The sequence below is a fragment of the Myotis brandtii genome, unplaced genomic scaffold, assembly GCF_000412655.1.
Source record: "Myotis brandtii unplaced genomic scaffold, ASM41265v1 scaffold133, whole genome shotgun sequence".
Lineage (NCBI taxonomy): Eukaryota > Metazoa > Chordata > Mammalia > Chiroptera > Vespertilionidae > Myotis > Myotis brandtii.
Genome location: NW_005354718.1, coordinates 2,110,347 through 2,130,375, shown reverse-complemented (window position 1 = coordinate 2,130,375; position 20,029 = coordinate 2,110,347). Strand labels below are relative to the sequence as shown.

Sequence of the window (20,029 nt, the reverse complement as noted above, 5' to 3'; positions counted from 1 at the left end):
TGGGGAGTGCAGGAGGCAGGCGATCGATGATTCTCATCATTGATGTTTCTATCTCTCCCTCTCCTTTCCTCTCTGAAATAAAAATATTAAAAAAATATATATATATGAAGACATTCTTTTCATTTGTTTAAAGGCCCTAATCTGCATTGTAATCCACTGGCCGTGTAGTATAACACAACTCCTCCTAGATCAAGCATGTCAAACTCAGAGGCTAACACGGGCCAGATAAACAAGGTTTAAGTTTATGTGTGCTGCCAAAAACAAAACAAAACCCAAAAGCTTCAATTTTCATATAAATGTAGGTTTGTTTTGATAGAGATGTGCTGAATACAAAGGGTTGAACTAAATAAGTAATCGCCAACATAAATAATAGAACATTTTAATAAAAAATAATATTTTTTCTTGAGCAGTAACGTACCAGACACTGAATAACTGCACAAGTTAATAAGCGTAATGCAAACCTATTTTTCTTGTTCTCCGAAAGCGAAATATTTCCTGTTGTGCACACCAAACATGTCAGTACAAGGCTAATGACATGGCAATCGGCTGCTAAAATATTTGTTGCTAGTATTAGTGGAGAGAAATGGTGCGCCTGCCTGTAAGGCGTGTAAGGGAAATGAATGCAACACAATTATAGTAATCAGTCACTAGCGAAAGTTGTAGTTCGTTATTAATAATTATGTATAACAGGACATTGTAAAAATTAAGTTACAAAATTTTTGTTAAAATGTTTCTTATATGCCATTATATTGGCTGGGCTGCAAAAATATTCGTTGTGGCCCGCGAGTTTGACATGCTTGTTCTAGATCCTAGAGTGAGATGACCTGTGTTCAAATTTTGGCTCTTTATCTTATTAATTGTGTGACCTCTGGATAGCTATTCAATTTCTTCATCTCTGAAATTAGGATAATAGTAGTACCTACTCCATAGAGGATAATTGGGAGACAGCAAGGAATACATACTAGTACTGAGAATGGTACCTGACACATAGTGCTGAGCAAGTATTAGCTATAATTATAGGTACCATTTCATTTTGACAGTTTAATCAAGAGCTTAATCAAGAGTTTTAATTTATAAAGTATGGAACTCAGAACCATTTTTATTAGGAATAGAAAATATCTCATCTTTTTTTAGGTACGGTAGAGAAAAATACATCAATAAAATTGTTATTATGCAATAACCTCTGTCTTTATATAATGAATACAGTAGATATGAATAGAAGTATCTTCCTATTTAATAAGACTATAGCTCAAATAAAAAGGTGGTGTTTTGCAACATAGAAGTCTTTAGTTCAGGCTTTAAAATATTTCTGTCCAGGATGTTGTTCTGATGTTTTGATAGTTTACCCTTTTAAGAATCATTCTTAGAATATAATTGTAGGCCAGGCTTCTAGAGTAGGGTTTGGGAAAGTTTTTCTGTAAAGGGTCAAATACTAGATCTTAGGCTTTGCTGGTTATGTCTTCTCTGTTGCAGCTTACTCAACTCTGCCATTGTAGTGTGAAAGCAGCCATAGTCAATTTATAAATGAATGAGTGGGGCTGTATTTCAATAAAACTTTTTGGGCACTGAAATTGTAATTTTATGTAATTTTCATGTGTCAAGAAATAAGATTCTCCCCCCCCCCCCCCCAATTATTTAAAAATGTAAAAACTATTCTTATCTGCTAAGGGTTTACAGAAATGGGCAGTGGGCTAGATTTGACTTTAGACCATACTGTGCTGACTCCTACTCTAGAGTCTTGACTCTACAACTCCCAGGCTATATGATCTTGTGGAAGTTAATGTTAAGCCTTAATTCCATCTTTTAAATGGGGGATAATAACAGTATCAATTATATGTAGAATTGTGAGAAATGAGATAATTTATCTGAATTGCTTAGCACCATCTCTGACACATAGTGTTTAGTAAATGCTGTATGTTATTATCATCTAATTGAACCCCCTCATTTTACAATAAGGCTGTTGGGACCCTGAGAGGATAGGATAGCTGATATTTCTAAAATCTATCTATGGCTTGTCAGTAGCATTAAACTCACAGTGCTTGACTTTAGTTTCTCTTTCTACCCAACCACGCTACTTTCATAGAGGATTTAATTCTGTTAACATATTGCTTGATAAAACTATTCTATTGGATATCGTAATGGTGGATACATGACATTATGCATTTGTCAAAACAAATAGGGCTTTCCAGTGCAAAGAGTAAACTCTAATGTGTACAAATCAAGCAAAAATCATTTAGGAGGTCAGGGATCCCAGAAAGGAAGAATGCAAACTGTGACCAGAGAATCTAATTCTATTACAAATGTCTGAAACAGCCTTACTGGGGAAGGATGGTAGTGTTGACCTAGGTAAATTAGGAAAGGAGTAGAATCTAAGACAAAAGGCACTGCACATAAGTGCTGTCTAATTGATAAAATTGTATCCCATAGAGCTACAGGTTAATTCTGATACTGATATATATGTATACTGTAATTGAGTAATTAAGCAAATGGATCGTGGGAGACAGGCTTTTCACTGTTAGAGTGGGAATTTACAGATAAGCAAGGGGAGGAGGATAGAATGGTCCATGTGGTAATGGATTAGAGTTGGAGACATGCATATGAACCCATGTTTAGCTTAATACAGATATAGGTGCTTACATATTGAAATATTTATAGATATGTATGCACAGTGGGTTTAGATACAGTTATATTTCTGTGCTCTTGCCAGATGGAAAGTTGAAAGAAACCCAGGAATATACTCAGTACCCACTTTTTGGTTTTTAATGCCATTGTCCAATAAAAGGAACTAGAGTTTGTTCGAGAAATGGCTGATTCTAGGACTGGGGCAAGAAATATGCAAGATGAGCCTGGAGCATCTTATAGTGCCAGAAAGTAAGGAAGTACTCCAACCACCAGCGCTACAACTACAATCCCACATTGATGAGGCTATGTCAGAGGAGCACAGGAGCCAACTGAAAGAGCTCCCAAATGCCAAAACTTGAACAGTTTGAGCAGCAGAATAAACAAAGCAGCACTGGATTATCTGTAATATAAAATCAATATTTAAGAGTTTATATTGACCTAAATAAATGATTGAATAAATTAATATACTGCTTGGAACACACTGTTAGCATGGTTTTATGTCTTAGGAGCCTCTGGTTTACTGGAAGGCCTTCAGAGAGTGTTGGAATAATTAAGGATGTGGGACTTTTGAAGTTCAACTTCTTGGATCCCAATCCTGGCTCTACCATTTCTGGCTGTGTCACCTTGGGTGGGTTACTTAAGCTCTATCTGTAAAATGGAGGTTATAATAGTGTCTATGTTATAAAAGGATTAAATGAGTTAATGATATATAAAGCACTCATGCATATAAAATGTTTGGCATATAGCTCTCAGTTGAATGTGTGTATATAGCCTTTTTTAAAAAATATATACATTTTATTGATTTTTTTACAGAGAGGAAGGGAGAGGGATAGCGAGTTAGAAACATTGATGAGAGAGAAACATTGATCAGCCGCCTCCTGCACACTCCCCACTGGGTATGTGCCCGCAACCAAGGTACATGCCCTTGACCGGAATCGAACCTGGGACCCTTGAGTCCGCAGGCCGATGCTCTATCCATTGAGCCAAACCGGCCAGGGCTAATAAAATATATTTTAAAAAAAGATGTAAATATTTGTAAATAATGCAATCAGTAGGAGTTACAAATTTCTCATAACATTTAATATGGTATAACACTCATACGTAATCATCTTTTCTTGAACTCTCATGGCACTTTATATGAGGCCATTCATGGCACAGCTGGTGGCATGAGCTGAGGCACTGAGTACTGCCCCTTGGTGACACCTCTGATGAGAGAAACCACACATTTTTTAAAAAATATATTTTATTGATTTTTTACAGAGAGGAAGGGAGAGAGATAGAGAGTTAGAAACATCGATGAGAGAGAAACATCGATCAGCTGCCTCCTGCACATCTCCCACTGGGGATGTGCCCACAACCCAGGTACATGCCCTTGACCGGAATCGAACCCGGGACCTTTCAGTCCGCAGGCCGAGGATCTATCCACTGAGCCAAACCGGTTTCGGCACTTTATATCTCTTAAGTGACTTTGCGTGTACTTATTTTTTTTTAAGTTGAATTTATTGGGGAGACATTGGTTTGCATAATCATACATGTTTCAAGTGTACAACTCAATAAAACATCATATGCACAAACCAAAGGACTTGTATGCATGTATATAATCATAACCCATGGTACCAGACAGTAGGGGGGTGAGGGCATGTGCTGGGGGTGGAAGTGGCCGGAGAGAGGTCAGTGGGGGAAAAAAGAGACATATGTAATACTTTAAACAATAAAGAATTAAAAACAACAACAAAAAAATCATGTGCACACTGCATTGTGCCCGCATTGGCAAGAAAAGTCTTTTTCTGTCCCCATTTCCCTCCCCCTTTGTCCACCTCCACCTACCTACATCCCTCTTTCCCTCTGGTTAGTACCACACTATTATCTGTGTCTGTGCCATGTAGAGTCCCCCGCCCTGTCCCCTCTGATAGCTGTCAGTCTGTTTTGTGTATCCATGCCTCTGTTTCTATTTATTTGTTTGTCAGTTTATTTTGTTCATTAGATTCCAAATATAAGTGAGATCATATCATATGGTATTTGTCTTTGGCTTATTTCACTTAGCATTATAATTTCTAGGTCCATCTGTGCTGTTGGAAAAGGTAAGATTTCCTTTTTTTTTTAATGGCTGAGTAGTATTCCATTATGTAAATGTACCACAGCTTTTTTATCCACTCATCTACTGGTGGGCATCTACTGATGGGCATTGGCGCTCTTTCCAGATCTTGGCTATCTATCTATATAAAGCCTAAGTGACTGTTGGACCGTTTGACCGGTGGCTGTGATGCACACTGACCACCAGGCAGACACTCAATGCACAGGCATGGAAACATGGAACAGACTGATGAATCTTGGAAGGGGGGAGAAGGGAGGGCGGGAAGAGATTAACAAAGATCTTATATGTATACTAGAGGCCCGGTGCACGGACTTATGCACTGGTGGGGTCCTTGGATTGGCCTTCGGGGATCGGGCTGAAACCCGCAGTCTGACATCCCCTGAGGGTTCCCAGATTGCGAGAGGGCACAGGCCAGGCTGAGGGACCCCACTGGTTCACGTGCACCGGGCCTCTAATTGTAAATAACACTGCAGTGAACATAGGGGTGCACATATTCTTTCCAATTAGTATTTTGGGTTTCTTTGGGTATATTCCCACAAGTCAAACAGCAGTTCCGTTTTTAATTTTTTGAGGAAACTACATACCAGTACTTGTTTCCCACAGTGGCTGCTACAGTCTTCATTCCCACCAGCAGTGCATGAGGGTTCCCTTTCTCCACATCCTTGCCAGCACTTGTTTATTTATTAGTGATAGCCATTCTGACAGGTGAGAGGTGATATCTCATTGTGGTTTTAATTTGCATCTCTCTGATGATTAGTCACATTGAGCATTTTTTTCATATGTCTCTTGGCCATCTGTATGTTCTCTGGAGAAGTTTCTATTTAGGTCCTTTGCCCATTTTTAAATTGGGTTGTTTGTATTGATGTTGAGTTGTATAAGTTCTTTATATATTTTGTAAATTAGGCCCTTGTCAGAAGTATAATTGGCAAATATGTTCTATTCAGTGGGTTCCCTTCTCATTTTGCTGTTGGTTTCTTTTGCTGTGCAAAAGCTTTATAGTTTAGTCCCATTTGTTTATTTTTTCCTTTGTTTCTCTTGCCCATGGAGAAATAAGATATAAATATTTGTAAATAATGCAATCAGTAGGAGTTACAAATTTCTCATATAACATTTACCATGGTGTAACAATCATACATAGTCATCCTTTCCTGAACTAAAAATATTCCTACAAGAAATGCCTGAAATTTTACCGCCTATGTTTTCTAGGATTTTTATGGTCATGTGACTTATATTTAAGTCTTTAACCCATTTTGAATTTATTCTTGTGTATGGTGTAAGTTGGTGGTCTAGTTTGATTTTTTTTGCATGTATCTGTTCAGTTTCCTTAGCACCATTTTTAAAAGAGACTGTCTTTACTCTATTGTATGTTCTTGCCTCCTTTGTCAAATATTAATTGACCATATAGGCATGGGTTTATTTCTGGGCTCTCTGTTCTGTTCCATTCATCTATGTGTCTGTTTTTAAAACCATTACCACGCTATTTTGATTACTAGAGCCTTATAGTATAGTTTCATATCAATCAGGTCTCGATACCTCCAACTTTGTTCTTCTTTCTCAAGATTGCTGTGGCTATTATTTGCCATCTTTTGTGGTTCCATCTAAATTTTAGGATTATTTATCTGGTTCTGTGAAAAATGCTATTGGTATTTTGATAGGGATTGCATTGAGTTATAGATTGCTTAGGGTATTATGGACATTTTAATGATGTTGATTTTTCCTATATATGAGCACAGTGTATGTTTCCATTTATTTGTATCCTTTTCAGTTTCTTCAGTGTCTTATAATTTTCCGAGTATAGGTCTTTTATCTCCTTGGTTAAATTCCTACGTTTTTTGTTGTTGCAATAGTAAATTGGATTGTTTTCTTTCTTTTTTTAAAAAAAGATCTCTTTATTGATTTCAGAGAGGAAGGGAGAGGGAAAGAGAGATAGAGACATCAATGATGAGAGAAAATCATTGATTGGCTCCCTCCTGCACGTCCCCCACTGGGGATCAAGCCCGCAACCCGGGCATGTGCCCTTGACCGGAATCAAACCTGGGACCTAGGTCCGCATGCTGACGCTCTATTCACTGAGCCAAATCAGCTAGGGTTGCATTGTTTTCTTAATATCTTTCTGATAGTTCATTATTGGTGTATAAAAATGCCACTGATGGGAGATCCTGGACCAGCACGTGCTAACTGCACCTGCTCGGCTATGCCCCCGAAGGTTTTGAAACATGAATCCTTCATTCTTCTTGATTGCCCTTTACTTAGGAATAGCTTCAGCTTCTCCAAAACTTGATGGAAGTTTAGAGGCACGATGGCACTGGTGGAAGGCAACACAGTATATGGCTTGAATGAAGAAGGATGGAGGAGAACAGTGTGGGAGAAGAATATGAAAATGATTGACCTGCACAACCAGGAATACAACCTAGGGAGACAGAGCTTCACCTTGGCAATGAATGCTTTTGGTGACATGACCAGAATTCACGTAGGTCAGTGGTCGGCAAACTGCGGCCCCTTGAGTATGGCTCTTCCACAAAATACCACGTGTGGGCGCACACGTACAGTGCGATTGAAACTTCGTGGCCACACTCAAGGGGCCAAAGAGCCGCATGTGGCTGGTGAGCCGCAGTTTGCCGACCACTGATATAGGTGATGAATGGCCATCAAAACCAGAAGCACAAGAAAAGGAGAGTGTTCCGGGAACCGTGCATTGCTGAAATCCCCCCAACTGTGGATTGGAGAGAAGAAGGCTATGTAACTCCCATGAAGAACCTGAGTCACTGTGGTTCTTGTTGGGCAGTTAGTGCAACTGGTGCCCTTGAAGAACAGATGTTCCGGAAAACTGAGTGAGCAGAACCTTGTGGACTGCTTTCAGGCTGAAGGCAATGAGGGCTGCAATGGTGGCCTAATGGATAATGCCTTCCAGTATGTTAAGTCCAATGGATGCCTGAACTCAGAGGAGTCCTGTCCATATCATGCAAAGGTTGGACCCTGCAAATACAGGTCTGAGGATTCTGTTGCCAATGACACTGGCTTTGTGGACATCCCTGAGCAGGAGAGTGCCCTCATGAAGGCAGTGGCAACCGTGGGGCCCATCTCTGTTGCTATAGATGCAAGCCATCTTAGCTTCCGGTTCTATGAAGATGGCATTTATTATGAGCGGCACTATAGCGGCGTAGATCTAGATCATAGCATACTGGTGGTTGGCTATGGCTTTAAAGAAGAAGAATCAAGTAACAATAAATATTGGATTGTCAAAAACAGCTGGGGTGAAGTTTGGGGCAAGAGTGGCTACGTAAAGATGGCCAAAGACCGGAACAACTACTGTGGAATCGCCACCGCGGCCAGCTATCCTACTGTGTGAGATGATGGTGATAAAAAAAGACTTGATTGAGAACAGGATATCCAGAGGAGGAATTTTTATCTTAAAACTGATCACATTTTACTTAATGGGATACAACACTTCAATCTTGGAGATCCAAACTGTGATTTGAATTCTGTGATGTTTTACATTGGTAAAATGTTATTTCTTTTATATAAGGATGTATAAATTTTTACCTTTTAAAATAAAAATTTTTATTACTTTTAATCCTAAAAAAGCCATTGATTTTTGAATATTAATTTGTATCTTGCTACTTGCCAAATTCATTTATTAGATCTACAGTTTTTAGTGGACTCTTTAGGGTTTTCTATGTATAATATCATGTCATCTGCAAATAATGATAGTTTTACTTTCTTCTTTCAAATTTGGATGCCTTTTATTTCTTCTCATCTGACTGCTATGACTAGTACTTCCAGTGCAATGTTGAATAAGAGTGGTGAAAGTGGACATCCTTGTCTTGTTCCTGATCTTAAGGGAAATGCTTTTAGATTTTGCCCATTGAGTAAGATGTAGGCTTTGGGTTTGTTCTATGTGGTGGCCTTTATTATGTTGAGGTATAATCTCTCTATTACCACTTTGCTAAGAGTTTTTATCAAAATGGTTGCTGGGTTTTATCAAATGCTTTTTCTGCATCTAATGATATGATCATATGATTTTTATCCTTCATTTTGTTTATGTGATGTATCACATTTATTGATTTGTAAATATTATACCAATCTTGCATCCCCAGGATAAATTCTATTTGGTCATGGTATATAATCCTTTTAATGTATTGCTAGATCTGGTTTGCTAATATTTCATTAGTTGTAATCAGTCTATTAAGGTTTTCTGACTCTTCCTGTTTCAGTTTTAGAAGATTGTATGTTTCTAGGAATTCACCCATTTTGCCCAACTCGTCCAATTTGTTGGCATATGCGTGTGTATACATATATGTATATTAGAGGACCAGTGCACAAAAATTATAAAGGCCACCACATAGAACAAACCCAAAGCCTACATCTTACTCAATGGGCAAAATCTAAAAGCATTTAAAAATTTGTGCCCTGGGGGGGGGGTCCCTCAGCCCGGCCTGTGCCCTCTCGCAGTCTGGGACCCCTCGGGGGATGACCACCTGCTGGCTTAGGGCTGCTCCCCGGGGGGATCGGGCCTAAGCTGGCAGTCAGACATCCCTCTGGCAGCCCGGCAGCCCTCGGGGGATGTCCACTTGCCAGCGGGGAGCAGACCTAAGCTGCAGTTGGACATCCTTAGCGCTGCTGAGGAGGCGGGAGAGGCTCCCACCACCACCCCTGTACTGGCAGCCATCAGCCTGGCTTGTGGCTGAGCAGAGCTCCCCCATGTGGGAGCACACTGACCACCAGAGGGCAGCTCCTGCATTGAGCGTCTGCCCCCTGGTGGTCAGTATGTGTCATAGTGACCAGTCATTCCCAGTCTTTCTGCTGTTAGGGTCAGTTTGCATATTACCCTTTTACTATATAGGATAGAGGCCTGGTGCATGGGTGGGGGCCGGCTGGTTTGCCCTGAAGGGTGTGCTGGATCAGGGTGGGGGTCCCACTGGGGTGCCTGGCCAGCCTGGGTGAGGGGCTGATGGCTGTTTGCAGCTGGTCACACCCCCTTCAGGGTGGGGGTCCCCACTGGGGTGCCTGGCCAGTCTGGGTGAGGGGCTGAGGGCCGTTTTCAGGCTGGCCGGCGACTGAAGCTCCCAGCCTCTCCTTTTTTCTTTTTCTTTTTTTATTCTGGGGTTTATTTACCTTCTATAATTGAAACTTTGTTGCCGTCACTGGAGCTGAGAGCCACTCCTGCTCGCTCCAGCTCTGAGGCCACGGCCTGCTGAAAGCAGGTATCTGGGGTTTGTTTAGCTTCTATAATTGAAACTTTGTTGCTTTCGGAGCTCAGAGCCGGGCTCGGCAGGCGGGGAACCTTGGCTTCCTCCATCACTGGAGCAAGCAAGCCTCCTGCTCGCTTCAGCTGCGTGGCTGCCAGCCGCCATCTTGGTTGGGTTAATTTGCATATCGTGCTGATTAGCCAATGGGAGGTGCAGTGAAGGAACGGTTAATTACCATGTTTGTCTATTATTAGATAGGAGATATATATTGACTTCAGAGATGAATGGAGAGGGAGAGAGAGATAGAAACATTAATGATGAGAGAGAATCTTGATTAGCCACTCCATGCACACCCTCTTCCAGGGTTCAGAGCTTGCAACCTGGGCAATGTGCCCCAACCCAGAATCAAACTTGATGCTCAACCAATGAGCCTCCATGTATTTGAATGTTTTTCAGGTTTTTGTTGTTGTAATTGATAGCAAGTTTCATAACATTGTGGTCAGAGAAGATGTTTTATGTGATTTCAATCTTCTTGAATTTATAAACTTATTTGGTGTCCTAACATGTGGTTTATTTTTGTTTGTTTGTTTGTTTATCTTTGAGAATGTCCTATGTGCACTTGAGTAGAATGTATATTCTGCTGCTTTGGGATGTAATGTTCCGTAAATATAAATTAAACCCATCTGACCCAGTGTGTCATTTAAGGTTACTATTGCCTTGTTCACTTTTTATCTGGAAGATCTAGTTATTGATGTCAGTGGAGTGTTAAAATCCCCTACTATGACTATATAGCTGTCAATCTCTCCCTTAATGTCTGCCAATATTTTCTTTATATATTAAGGTGCTCCAATGTTTGGTGCATATATGTTTACAAGGTTATGTCCTTTTGTTGGATTTATCCTTTTAGTATTACATGGTGACCTTCTTTGTCTCTTGTTATGGCCTTCTTTTGAAGGGAGGGGGAAAGAGAGAGAAACATCAATGAGAGAAAAGCATTTGTTGGCTGCTTCTTGCATGCCCCACACTGGGTATTGAACCTGCAAACTGGGCATGTACCCTGACCGGGAATTGAACCCGTGACCTCCTGATTCGGTGCTCAACTACTGAGCCACACTAGCCAGTCCCAACTATATTCTTTTTTTTAAAAAAAAATTTTATTGATTTTTTACAGAGAGGAAGGGAGAGGGATACAGAGTTAGAAACATCGATGAGAGAGAAACATCGATCAGCTGCCTCCTGCACATCTCCTAGTGGGAAAGTGCCCGCAACCAAGGTACATGCCCTTGACCGGAATCGAACCTGGGACCCTTCAGTCCGCAGGCTGACGCTCTATCTACTGAGCCAAACGGGTCAGGGCCCAACTATATTCTTTTAAAAAATTATTTTGGCTATTCTGGTTTGTTTGTGTTTCCATATAAATTTTAAGAATCAGCTGTCAATTTCTGAAAAAATAAAAGCAGTAGACTGCTTAGATTTTGATAGGGATTTATTGAATCTATATATCCATTAGAGGAGAATTTCTAACATTTCCATAAGTAGGAAGATTATATTAGGAAATTTAAAAAACTATAATAAAAAGAAGATAATACAAAATAAAGATACTATAGTTTCGCCATTCCAGTGTGGCTCAGTGGTTGAGCATGGACTTATGAACACAGTTCCTTAAGACAGGCACATGCCCCGTTGCGGGCTCAATTCCCAGTAGGGGGCGTGCAGGAGGCAGCTGATCGATGATTCTCTCTCATCATTGATGTTTCTATCTCTCCCTCCCCTTTCCTCTCTGAAATCAATAAGAATATATATATTTTTAAAAATATACTAAGGTTTCTTTGAAAAGTATATACCTTAGTTTGTTGGATAATGAAGTTTATTTTTAAATTTATTATTGTTGACAGTATTACAGATGTTCCCTTTTTTCCCCCATTGACCCCCTCCATCCTACCCTTGCCCCCTCAGGCCTTCACCACATTGTCTGTGACAATGGTTTATGCATAGATGATGAACTTTTAAAACATTTACCATTATTGAGTACTTATTGTATATAAGAGGATAATCTAATTGCTCTATATTATCTCATTATTTAAACCTGGCTCAACCTCTTAATTTTTTAAAGATGGAAAATTGTTATAATGATTGTTTCTCTAATGAAGATATTCTGACTCTAACATTGTCTTCAACAACTTAAAATAGCAAAGAGAATGTTCAGGCTATACTATGTTTCTTGTCCTCACTTTTATTCTTTTTGCTCCAGTTTTCTAAATCATTTCTAAATCTTGTACTTCGTGGCATGTTTACAAGGGATGTAAAATACTCTGCCAGTATATCTATTCTCTTGTAACACGTCACACATATGTACAAATATAAATATAAAATGAAAAAAAGGGAGCAGCTGTTTGAAGGTGATGTGAGGTGTATAACAATGAGCTTGTGGTATAGATTTGGATTAATGTTAGTAATTGTTCATTGTAGGGCACAGAGAAATGGGTATAAATTGTAAGGTACTGTTTCAAAGAAGTGTAGTGTGAATTTCTATTGTGACATGACATTTTTTTCTGTATTTTGATGTTCTCATCCTTTTAACTTCTGCCTTTGCATTAGAAGGCAGTGGCTATTGTGAGCTTTATAATGATCTTCCTATGGACAAGGTTTGATTTCTTTTGACATTTATAAAAAGCAGTTATGATAATGGGACAATAATAATATTTCATTTTTCACTACTTATCTCCATTCTACAGCCGTGCAGTCAGAGACCCTTGTGCATGAAGACAGATTTGTTCTATGGCCTCGGAGTTGGGTGCCGGGGACGATGGCGGCTGCACTGAGCTGGCAAAGCCCCTCTATCTTCAGTACCTGGAGAGGGCCCTCCGGTTGGACCATTTCCTGCGACAGACATCAGCCATCTTCAACAGGAATATTTCTAGGTATGTTAGTCCATCTTTCCTCTATGATGTTTAGTCATATTTCTGATTCCCATTTTCACTGTAGATTTTAGGGTTAAAATACTTAATGATTTTTAGCATGTTTGATATATTTCCTTTCAAATAAAACAGTGAACTTTTTCAAATGATCCATTTCTCCTAGAAAATGTTCAGCCTACTAACCATAAATTATAATATTTTGCTGGGTCAGCCCTGATTGTGTATTCACCATTCTTAATTTCTAGTGATGAAAGTGAAGATGGACTGGATGACAGTAATCCTTTATTGCCCCAGTCTGGGGATCCCTTAATACAAGTTAAGGAAGAACCTCCAAATTCATTGCTTGGTGAAACTTCTGGAGCAAGCAGTTCTGGAATGTTAAACACGTACTCATTGAATGGAGTTCTACAGTCAGGTCAGTGTGGTGTGAGATCCCTCTTTGGACTATCAGTTCTTCTGGGGTAGTCATCCTTTGATTTTATTATTCTTTATGTTTCTTTACACAGAATCAAAAGCTGACAAAGGGAATTTATATAATTTCTCTAAGTTGAAGAAAAGCAGAAAGTGGCTAAAGGTAAGAGAAGACAGAATGTTTAGAATTCAAATAACCTACTAACAATAAGTAAAAGGGAAAGATATTGATGCATTCTGGCACATTGGCAGGGATTTTTATAGACATGAGTCTTTTTTCTGGGTGTGGTTTTTTGAAGAGATTATAGACAAGAATCTAGAAGAATGAAGTTTGTTTTAGTAAACATTATTGAGTACAAATATCTCTATATATAAGAGGCTAATATGCAAAGTGTCCCCTCGGGAGTTCGACCGGGAGACCAGGAGTTCGAGCGCTTGCTATGACGTGTGCTGACCACCAGGGGGCAGATGCTCTGACTGGTAGGTTAGCTTGCTGCTGGGGTCCGGTTGATTGGGACTGAGCGAGACGGGCCGGACATGCTCTGGAGCCCTCCTGCAGTCTCTCCCTGGCTGGCCAACCTCCCGCATGGGTGGGAGGTAATTAACCAAAGACCATCCTATATAATAAAAGGTTAATATGCAAATAGACCGAATGGCAGAATGACCGGTTGCTATGATGCACACTGACCACCAGGGGGCAGACGCTCAACACAGGAGCTGCCCCCTGGTGGTCAGTGCACTCCCACAGCAGGTGCGCAGCTCAGCCAGAAGCCTGGTTCATGGCTGGTAAGTGCAGCCGCGGTGGCGAGAGTATCTCCCACCTCCATGGCAGCACTAAGGTTGTCCAACTGCCATCAGTCGAACATCCCCCGAGGGCTCCTGGACTGCCAGAGGGCATAGGCCAGGCTGAGGGACACCCCCCCCCTCAAGTGCACGAATTTTGTGCACCGGGCCTCTAGTATTAGATAAGATCCTTGCCCTCACTGGCTCATATTGTAATTGGGACATTCAATCTACTTTTCATCTGTCCTTGAGTAGTTTATTCACTCACCAAATGTTGATTAAGTACATCCTATGTGCCAGATACTGTTGTTCATAGACAGGATTCCTGCCCTGTGGAGCTTACATTCTAATGGAGGGAGGCAGTGAGTAAGCCTGTAAACAAATAAATAAATATGGCTTTAAAGAAGTAACATTTTAACAATTTCTGAATGATCAGAGAGAACTGTGTGAAGGTTTAGGATGTGAGCATTTCAATCAGAAGGAATAACTGCAAAAGTTCTGAGAAAGAAAGCAACTCAGTATGTTTGAGGGAGAAAGAAAACTTCTATACTTGGAGGACAGTGAATCAGTGGATGGTAGAAGATGAGATTAGAGAACCTGATCACTTAGGGTCTTTGTACACCATGTCAAGGAATTTGTATTTTACTCTAGTTACAGTAGTAAGTTATTGGAGTCTTTATAAGCAAGAGAGTGGTTCAGTATGGTTAAGATGCTTACAAGATTACTGTCAAACTGAGTTAAGGATAGCATTTCTTCTATTGAAACTAATTTTTCTCTATTTCATACTTTTCTTGTGAAGAATGGAAAGTAACTTAAAGGTATTCTTTTATTATTATCATTAGGCCCTTTTAAAAACTCACGTGCGAAAGTCCAGATTGCGTCAGCTCAGTGAGGCTGTAAGTTGTTGGGAATTCAGAAATCTTTGTTTAGCCATCACATATTTTTAAAAATATTTTTATTGATTTTTGAGAGGAAGGGAGAGGGAGAGAGAGATACAAACATCAATGATGACGGAGAATCATTGATTGGCTGCCTCCTGCACACCCCCTACTGGGGATCGAACCCACAACCCAGGCATGTGCCCTGGACTGGAATTTAACCTGGGATCCTTCAGTCCGCAGGCTTACGCTCTATCCACTGAGCCAAACTGGCTAGGGCTAGCCATCACATTTTTAAAAATCAAGATAAAATTCACATGCCATAAAATCTACCCCTTTAAAGTATGATTTAGTCATTTCTGGTATATTCATAAAGTTGTGTGCATCAGTCATCACTGTCTAATAACAAAATATTTTCATCACTTCAGAAAGAAACCTCTGTACTCATTAGCAGTTGCTCCCCATTCTCTACATACTCAGCCTCTGGCAAACACTAATCTGTTTTCTGTCTGTAAGGATTTGCCTCTTCTGGGCATTTCATATAAACAGAATATCATATAATATGTTGCCTTTTGTGTCTGGCTTCTCTCACTTAGCATAACATTTTCAAACTTCATTCATGTTGTGGCACATATCAGTACTTTATTCCTTTTTATTGATGAATAATATTTGATTATCTGTATAATACTACATTTTGTTTATCCATTCATGAATGAATTTGGGGATTGTTTCTTTATTAGCCATCACAGCTTGCTTTCTATATTCTTTTGTATCCTACTAGAGGCCCGGTGCATGGATTTGTGCACCGGTGGGGTTCCCTCGGCCTGGCCTGCAGGGATGGGGCCGAAACTGGCTCTCTGACATCCACTGAGGGATCCCGGATTGTGAGAGGGCGGTTCTTCAGTGATGCACCCCGAATCGGGCTCCCTCCTCTCTTCTCCCAATATTATGTCATTTTCTGTATCCGTCTTGCTTCTTTCATCTAACTTTACCCTAAGTTTGGAGGTAACTGATGACTTGTGGGCATTTAGCTGCAAAATGCTATTAGCAAACAGGATTTACTAAGCCTGGAATCTAGTCGGCCTAGGGCAGGACCCTGCTTAATGTCAGGCTCCCACCCAGGCCCCTCTGCCCAGGCGGAGTCCTGTAGCGGTAGGAACCTCCTTCCCACCTGAGCTGCTCCTTCGCCTCCTTCTTTCCCTAGAGGTTGCCTGCTGGCGCTACTGTCCACCTGGAAGGAGGGAAGCTGCGGCTGGTTTCCCAGCTGAGTGTGGTAGTGGGAAAATTAACTGCCTCCACTGGAAATCGATATTAAGCCGGTGGGCCAGCATGGGCTTGAGATGTCGGGGCTGCAGCCAATAGGTCCTGCACGTCTCATCATTTAGCTAATGGAGTTGAAAAGTTTCTGTAAGGGCCAGACCCACGACCTCTGCAATGGGCTAGAGGCCCGGTGCACGGATTCGTGCACTGGTGGGTCCCTTGGTCTGGCCTGCGTGGATTGGGCTGAAATCGGCTCTCTGACATTCTCCGAAGGGTCCCGGATTTCGAGAGGGCGGTTCTCGGGTGACGCACCTTAGAATCAGGCTCCTTCCTCTCTGGTTCTGGGTCACCCAAGGACCGCAGCTACCAAGTCACTGCAGCTCGGCAGCTCCTGCATTGAGTGTCTGCTCCCTGTTGGTCAGTGTGCATCATAGCTACCGGTCAGCTGGTGGGCCGGTCGCTTAGGCTTTTATATATGTAGATAGGTATTTTTTTGTTTTGTTTTTTCTTTGGTATTTGACATTTAGTTAAACTATTATATATATAGTGTAAGTAGTTAGTAAAATCTAGCTTTGTTGATGTTTATAGCATTTCCCATGTTTTAGTGCTCTTTAATTTGTGTGTACTAGGTTTAATGGGTATCCTTTTGTTTTTCAGTTGGATTGGCAAAGAGTAGTATAAGGGAAACTGGAATGACTGTCCTCTAGCTGTTTTTGTCATTGTTTTGGGATCTGGAAAAAAAAATGCTTGTGTTGTCTTGAGGTGGTGAACACACAGTACAATATATACAGATGATGTACTACAGAATTGTACACTTGAAATCTATTAATTTTATTAGCCAATATCACTCCAATAAATTCAATTAAAAAATTATTGTATTGTAAAAGGAATTGTTTCAAAGCAGAAGTTCCATTTCCTCCCTTTTTCAGAACATTCTGCTAAGTGATGAATCCAGTGAGGCAGATTCTCAGAGTGAAGACAATGATGAAGAAGAGGAAGAAGAGGAAGAAGAAGAGGAGGAGGAAGAACTGAATCTCAGCAGAGAAGAACTTCATAACATGCTGCGGCTGCACAAATATAAGAAACTTCACCAGAATAAATATAGTAAAGACAAGGAGGTAAGAGTTTGAGGAGACATTGCAGACCTTCATACTGGGTATTTACCCTCTGGGTTATATTCATTGAAGATTTTATATATATATATATATGTATTTTTTTTTATTTTTTATTTTTCACTCAAAACACCTTTAATGTAAAAACACCCAGCGTCAATACCAACTCAAATCCAGATGTGTTTTAATCTCCCTGCCTGCTGACCTCAGAGTGCACAACCTGTCAAGGATAGGGCCACTGTGAGAGGAGCACGGAGAATGGAAGCTGGAGGTAGGGGCTTACCCAAAGACTCGGACCCAAGTCCCATTTGTGGGGAGCCAGCTTGGAGTGCTTGGGGGGACAGGCAAGAACCTAGGACTGTCTTGGTTGCTGGTTGGCTCACTGGCCTCTCCTCAGCATCTTGAGGAACCATTACACAGGATCCCAGGTAGGGCTCAGTGTCCATGTGAGGCCACAGGGCCCTCAGCCCAGGGAAGGCAAGCACGCAGTCTGCCTTGGGCTCCAGAGGAGCAGCAGGTAGATTTCCAGGGTTGAGCAGATCACAGCAGGGCAGACCGCCAGCAGGCCAACTGCCTGAGTAAGGTGGCTACAGTCCATTTGTCTGTCTCCCAGGGGCTGCTAGGTGGTAGGCTGGCTACTGTACCAGCCGGTACGTCATGTATCTGCCTGCGGTTTTGCTGGGCCTCATAATCTTCACTACCTGCCCTTGCTTTATCCCAGAGTAGTACGCACAGGGTCTCCAGCCTGGATCCTGGGCAGCTGGTTTTCTTGGAGTTTATATCTGGCCAGCAGCTCTGTCACCTCCTCCTTGGTCATGTCGACATGCTCTGGGACCAGCTTGTGCTCCGTGGTGGTGATGAGCAGCTCCTGCTGCAGAAACAATTCCAGGATGTACTTGGGAGCCATGTCGACCAGGAACTGCTTGGTGGAGGGTGTCATGCCCTGCTGCACCACAATGAGGGCTCGGGTGACGTTTTCCTTCTGCATGCGTTGTCAGTACACCTTGATGGTCTTGATCCCCACCTTGGGCTCCTCTGGGAAAAAGACAAACATCTGGTCAATGGGGTCATTGTGGGCGACAAGCACCATGAGGTTCGTGCGCTGTGGCCATCCTTCACTTGGCTTGTCCCCAAACTGGGCCGTGAACTCCTAGTTCTGGTCCAGCTCATCCTGAGTCACCAGGTAGCCTCGGTCATGGCACAGCTGAATAATTGTCTTGCAAATCTTCCACAGCCAGTATGTCTCTTTCTCGTCATCCATGCCTACCGCTGCTCACACTCACTGCGCCTGTGCCGGCCAAGACCCTTGTGACTGTGCCTCAAGATACATCATTTTAACTTTATATTTAGACTAGAGGCCCGGTGTATGGATTTGTTCACCGGTGGGGGTCCCTCGGCCTGGCCTGCAGGAATTGGGCCAAAACCAGCTCTCCAACATCCCCCGAGGAGTCCTGGATTGCAAGAGGGTGCAGGCCAGGCCAAGGGACCCCACCAAGATTGGGGCTGAGGAGGGCTCCAGGGTGTGTCTGGCCTGTCTCACCCAGTCCTGGTTGGGGGCCGTCTTTCCCAGTCCCGATCCGACCGATCGTGGTCGGCCTTTCCAGGGAGGGTTCACGGGAGGTTGGCCAGCCGGGGAGGGACCCGATTGGCCGGACCCCAGCAGCAAGCTAACCTACCGGTCAGAGCATCTGCCCCCTGGTGGTCAGTGCTCATCATAGCAATTGGTCGTACGGTCGAACGAACGGTCGGACACTTAGCATATTAGGTTTTTATTATATAGGGTGGTGGTGGTGGTGGTGGTGGTGGTTGTTACAGTGATACCTTTATTGAAATATATTTCACACACCAAAAAAATTCAGTCTTCTAAGGTACACAGTTCAGTGGTTTTTAGTATATTCATAGAGTTGTGTAACTATTATTACTATCTAATTTAGATTATTTTCTCACTCTGAAATGACTCTATTTTCCTTAGCTGTTGCCCTCTCCCCATTGTCTCCATTCCTCTCAGTTCCAAGAAGTCATGAGTCCACCACTTGTCTCTATAAATGTGTGTATTCTAGATGTTTCATACAAATGGAAAAACGTGTCCTTTGTATTAAGCTTCTCTTACTTAGCATAATGTTTTCAAAGTTTATGTTGTAGCATAAATCCATACTTTGCTGCTTTTTATTGCCAAATAATATTCCATTGTATGGACATATCATATTTTATTTGCATCAGTTGATGAACTAATTGGATATTTTTTTTACTTTTTGGCTATTATGAATCATACCTACGAATAGAGTTGTTTCCGCTCTAAGCTGTTATGAGTATTCCTGCCATGAACATTTGAGTTCAAGTTTTCGGTATGGACATGTATTTTCATTTCTCTAGGGCAGTGGTCGGCAAACTGCGGCCCCTTGAGTATGGCTCTTCCACAAAATACCACGTGCAGGCGCGCACGTACAGTGCGGTTGAAACTTCGTGGCCTCACTCAGGGGCCAAAGAGCCGCATATGGCTCGCAAGCCGCAGTTTGCCGACCGTTGCTCTAGGGTATATATCTAGGAATCACTGGGTCATAGGGGAATTTTATGCTTACCCTTTTAAGGAACTGCCAGATTATTTTCCAAAGTGACTACACCATTTTGAATTTATTGGGTTTTTGTTTGTTTGTTTTCTTTTTTTTTTTTAATTTTTTATTTAATCTCTTTATTGTTCAGATTACATTTGTTCCTCTTTTTTTCCCCCCCCCATAACTCCCCTCCTCCCAGTTCCCGCCCC

At 41.6% G+C, this 20,029-nt stretch overlaps 1 protein-coding gene and 2 pseudogenes across 3 annotated transcripts in view; 2 read left to right on the top strand and 1 right to left on the bottom strand.

Moving 5' to 3' along the window:
- Positions 1-6,838: 6,838 nt before the first annotated feature.
- Positions 6,839-8,134, top strand: LOC102259165 (annotated as a pseudogene).
- A 4,507-nt stretch (positions 8,135-12,641) lies between these two features.
- Positions 12,642-20,029, top strand: part of INO80 (INO80 complex subunit) — a 121,453-nt gene continuing 114,065 nt past the window's right edge. For 2 of the 3 annotated variants that reach the window (XM_014534797.1, XM_005860256.2), the window contains exons 1-4: positions 12,642-12,827; positions 13,070-13,239; positions 13,331-13,398; positions 17,086-17,274. In XM_014534797.1, the coding sequence (XP_014390283.1) occupies positions 12,685-12,827; positions 13,070-13,239; positions 13,331-13,398; positions 17,086-17,274 (570 nt within the window). In that variant the 5' untranslated portion in view covers positions 12,642-12,684. The remainder of the gene's footprint in view (positions 12,828-13,069; positions 13,240-13,330; positions 13,399-17,085; positions 17,275-20,029) is intronic. The other variant, XM_014534798.1, reaches the window with a different exon arrangement.
- On the bottom strand, positions 17,391-18,547 carry LOC102258574 (annotated as a pseudogene).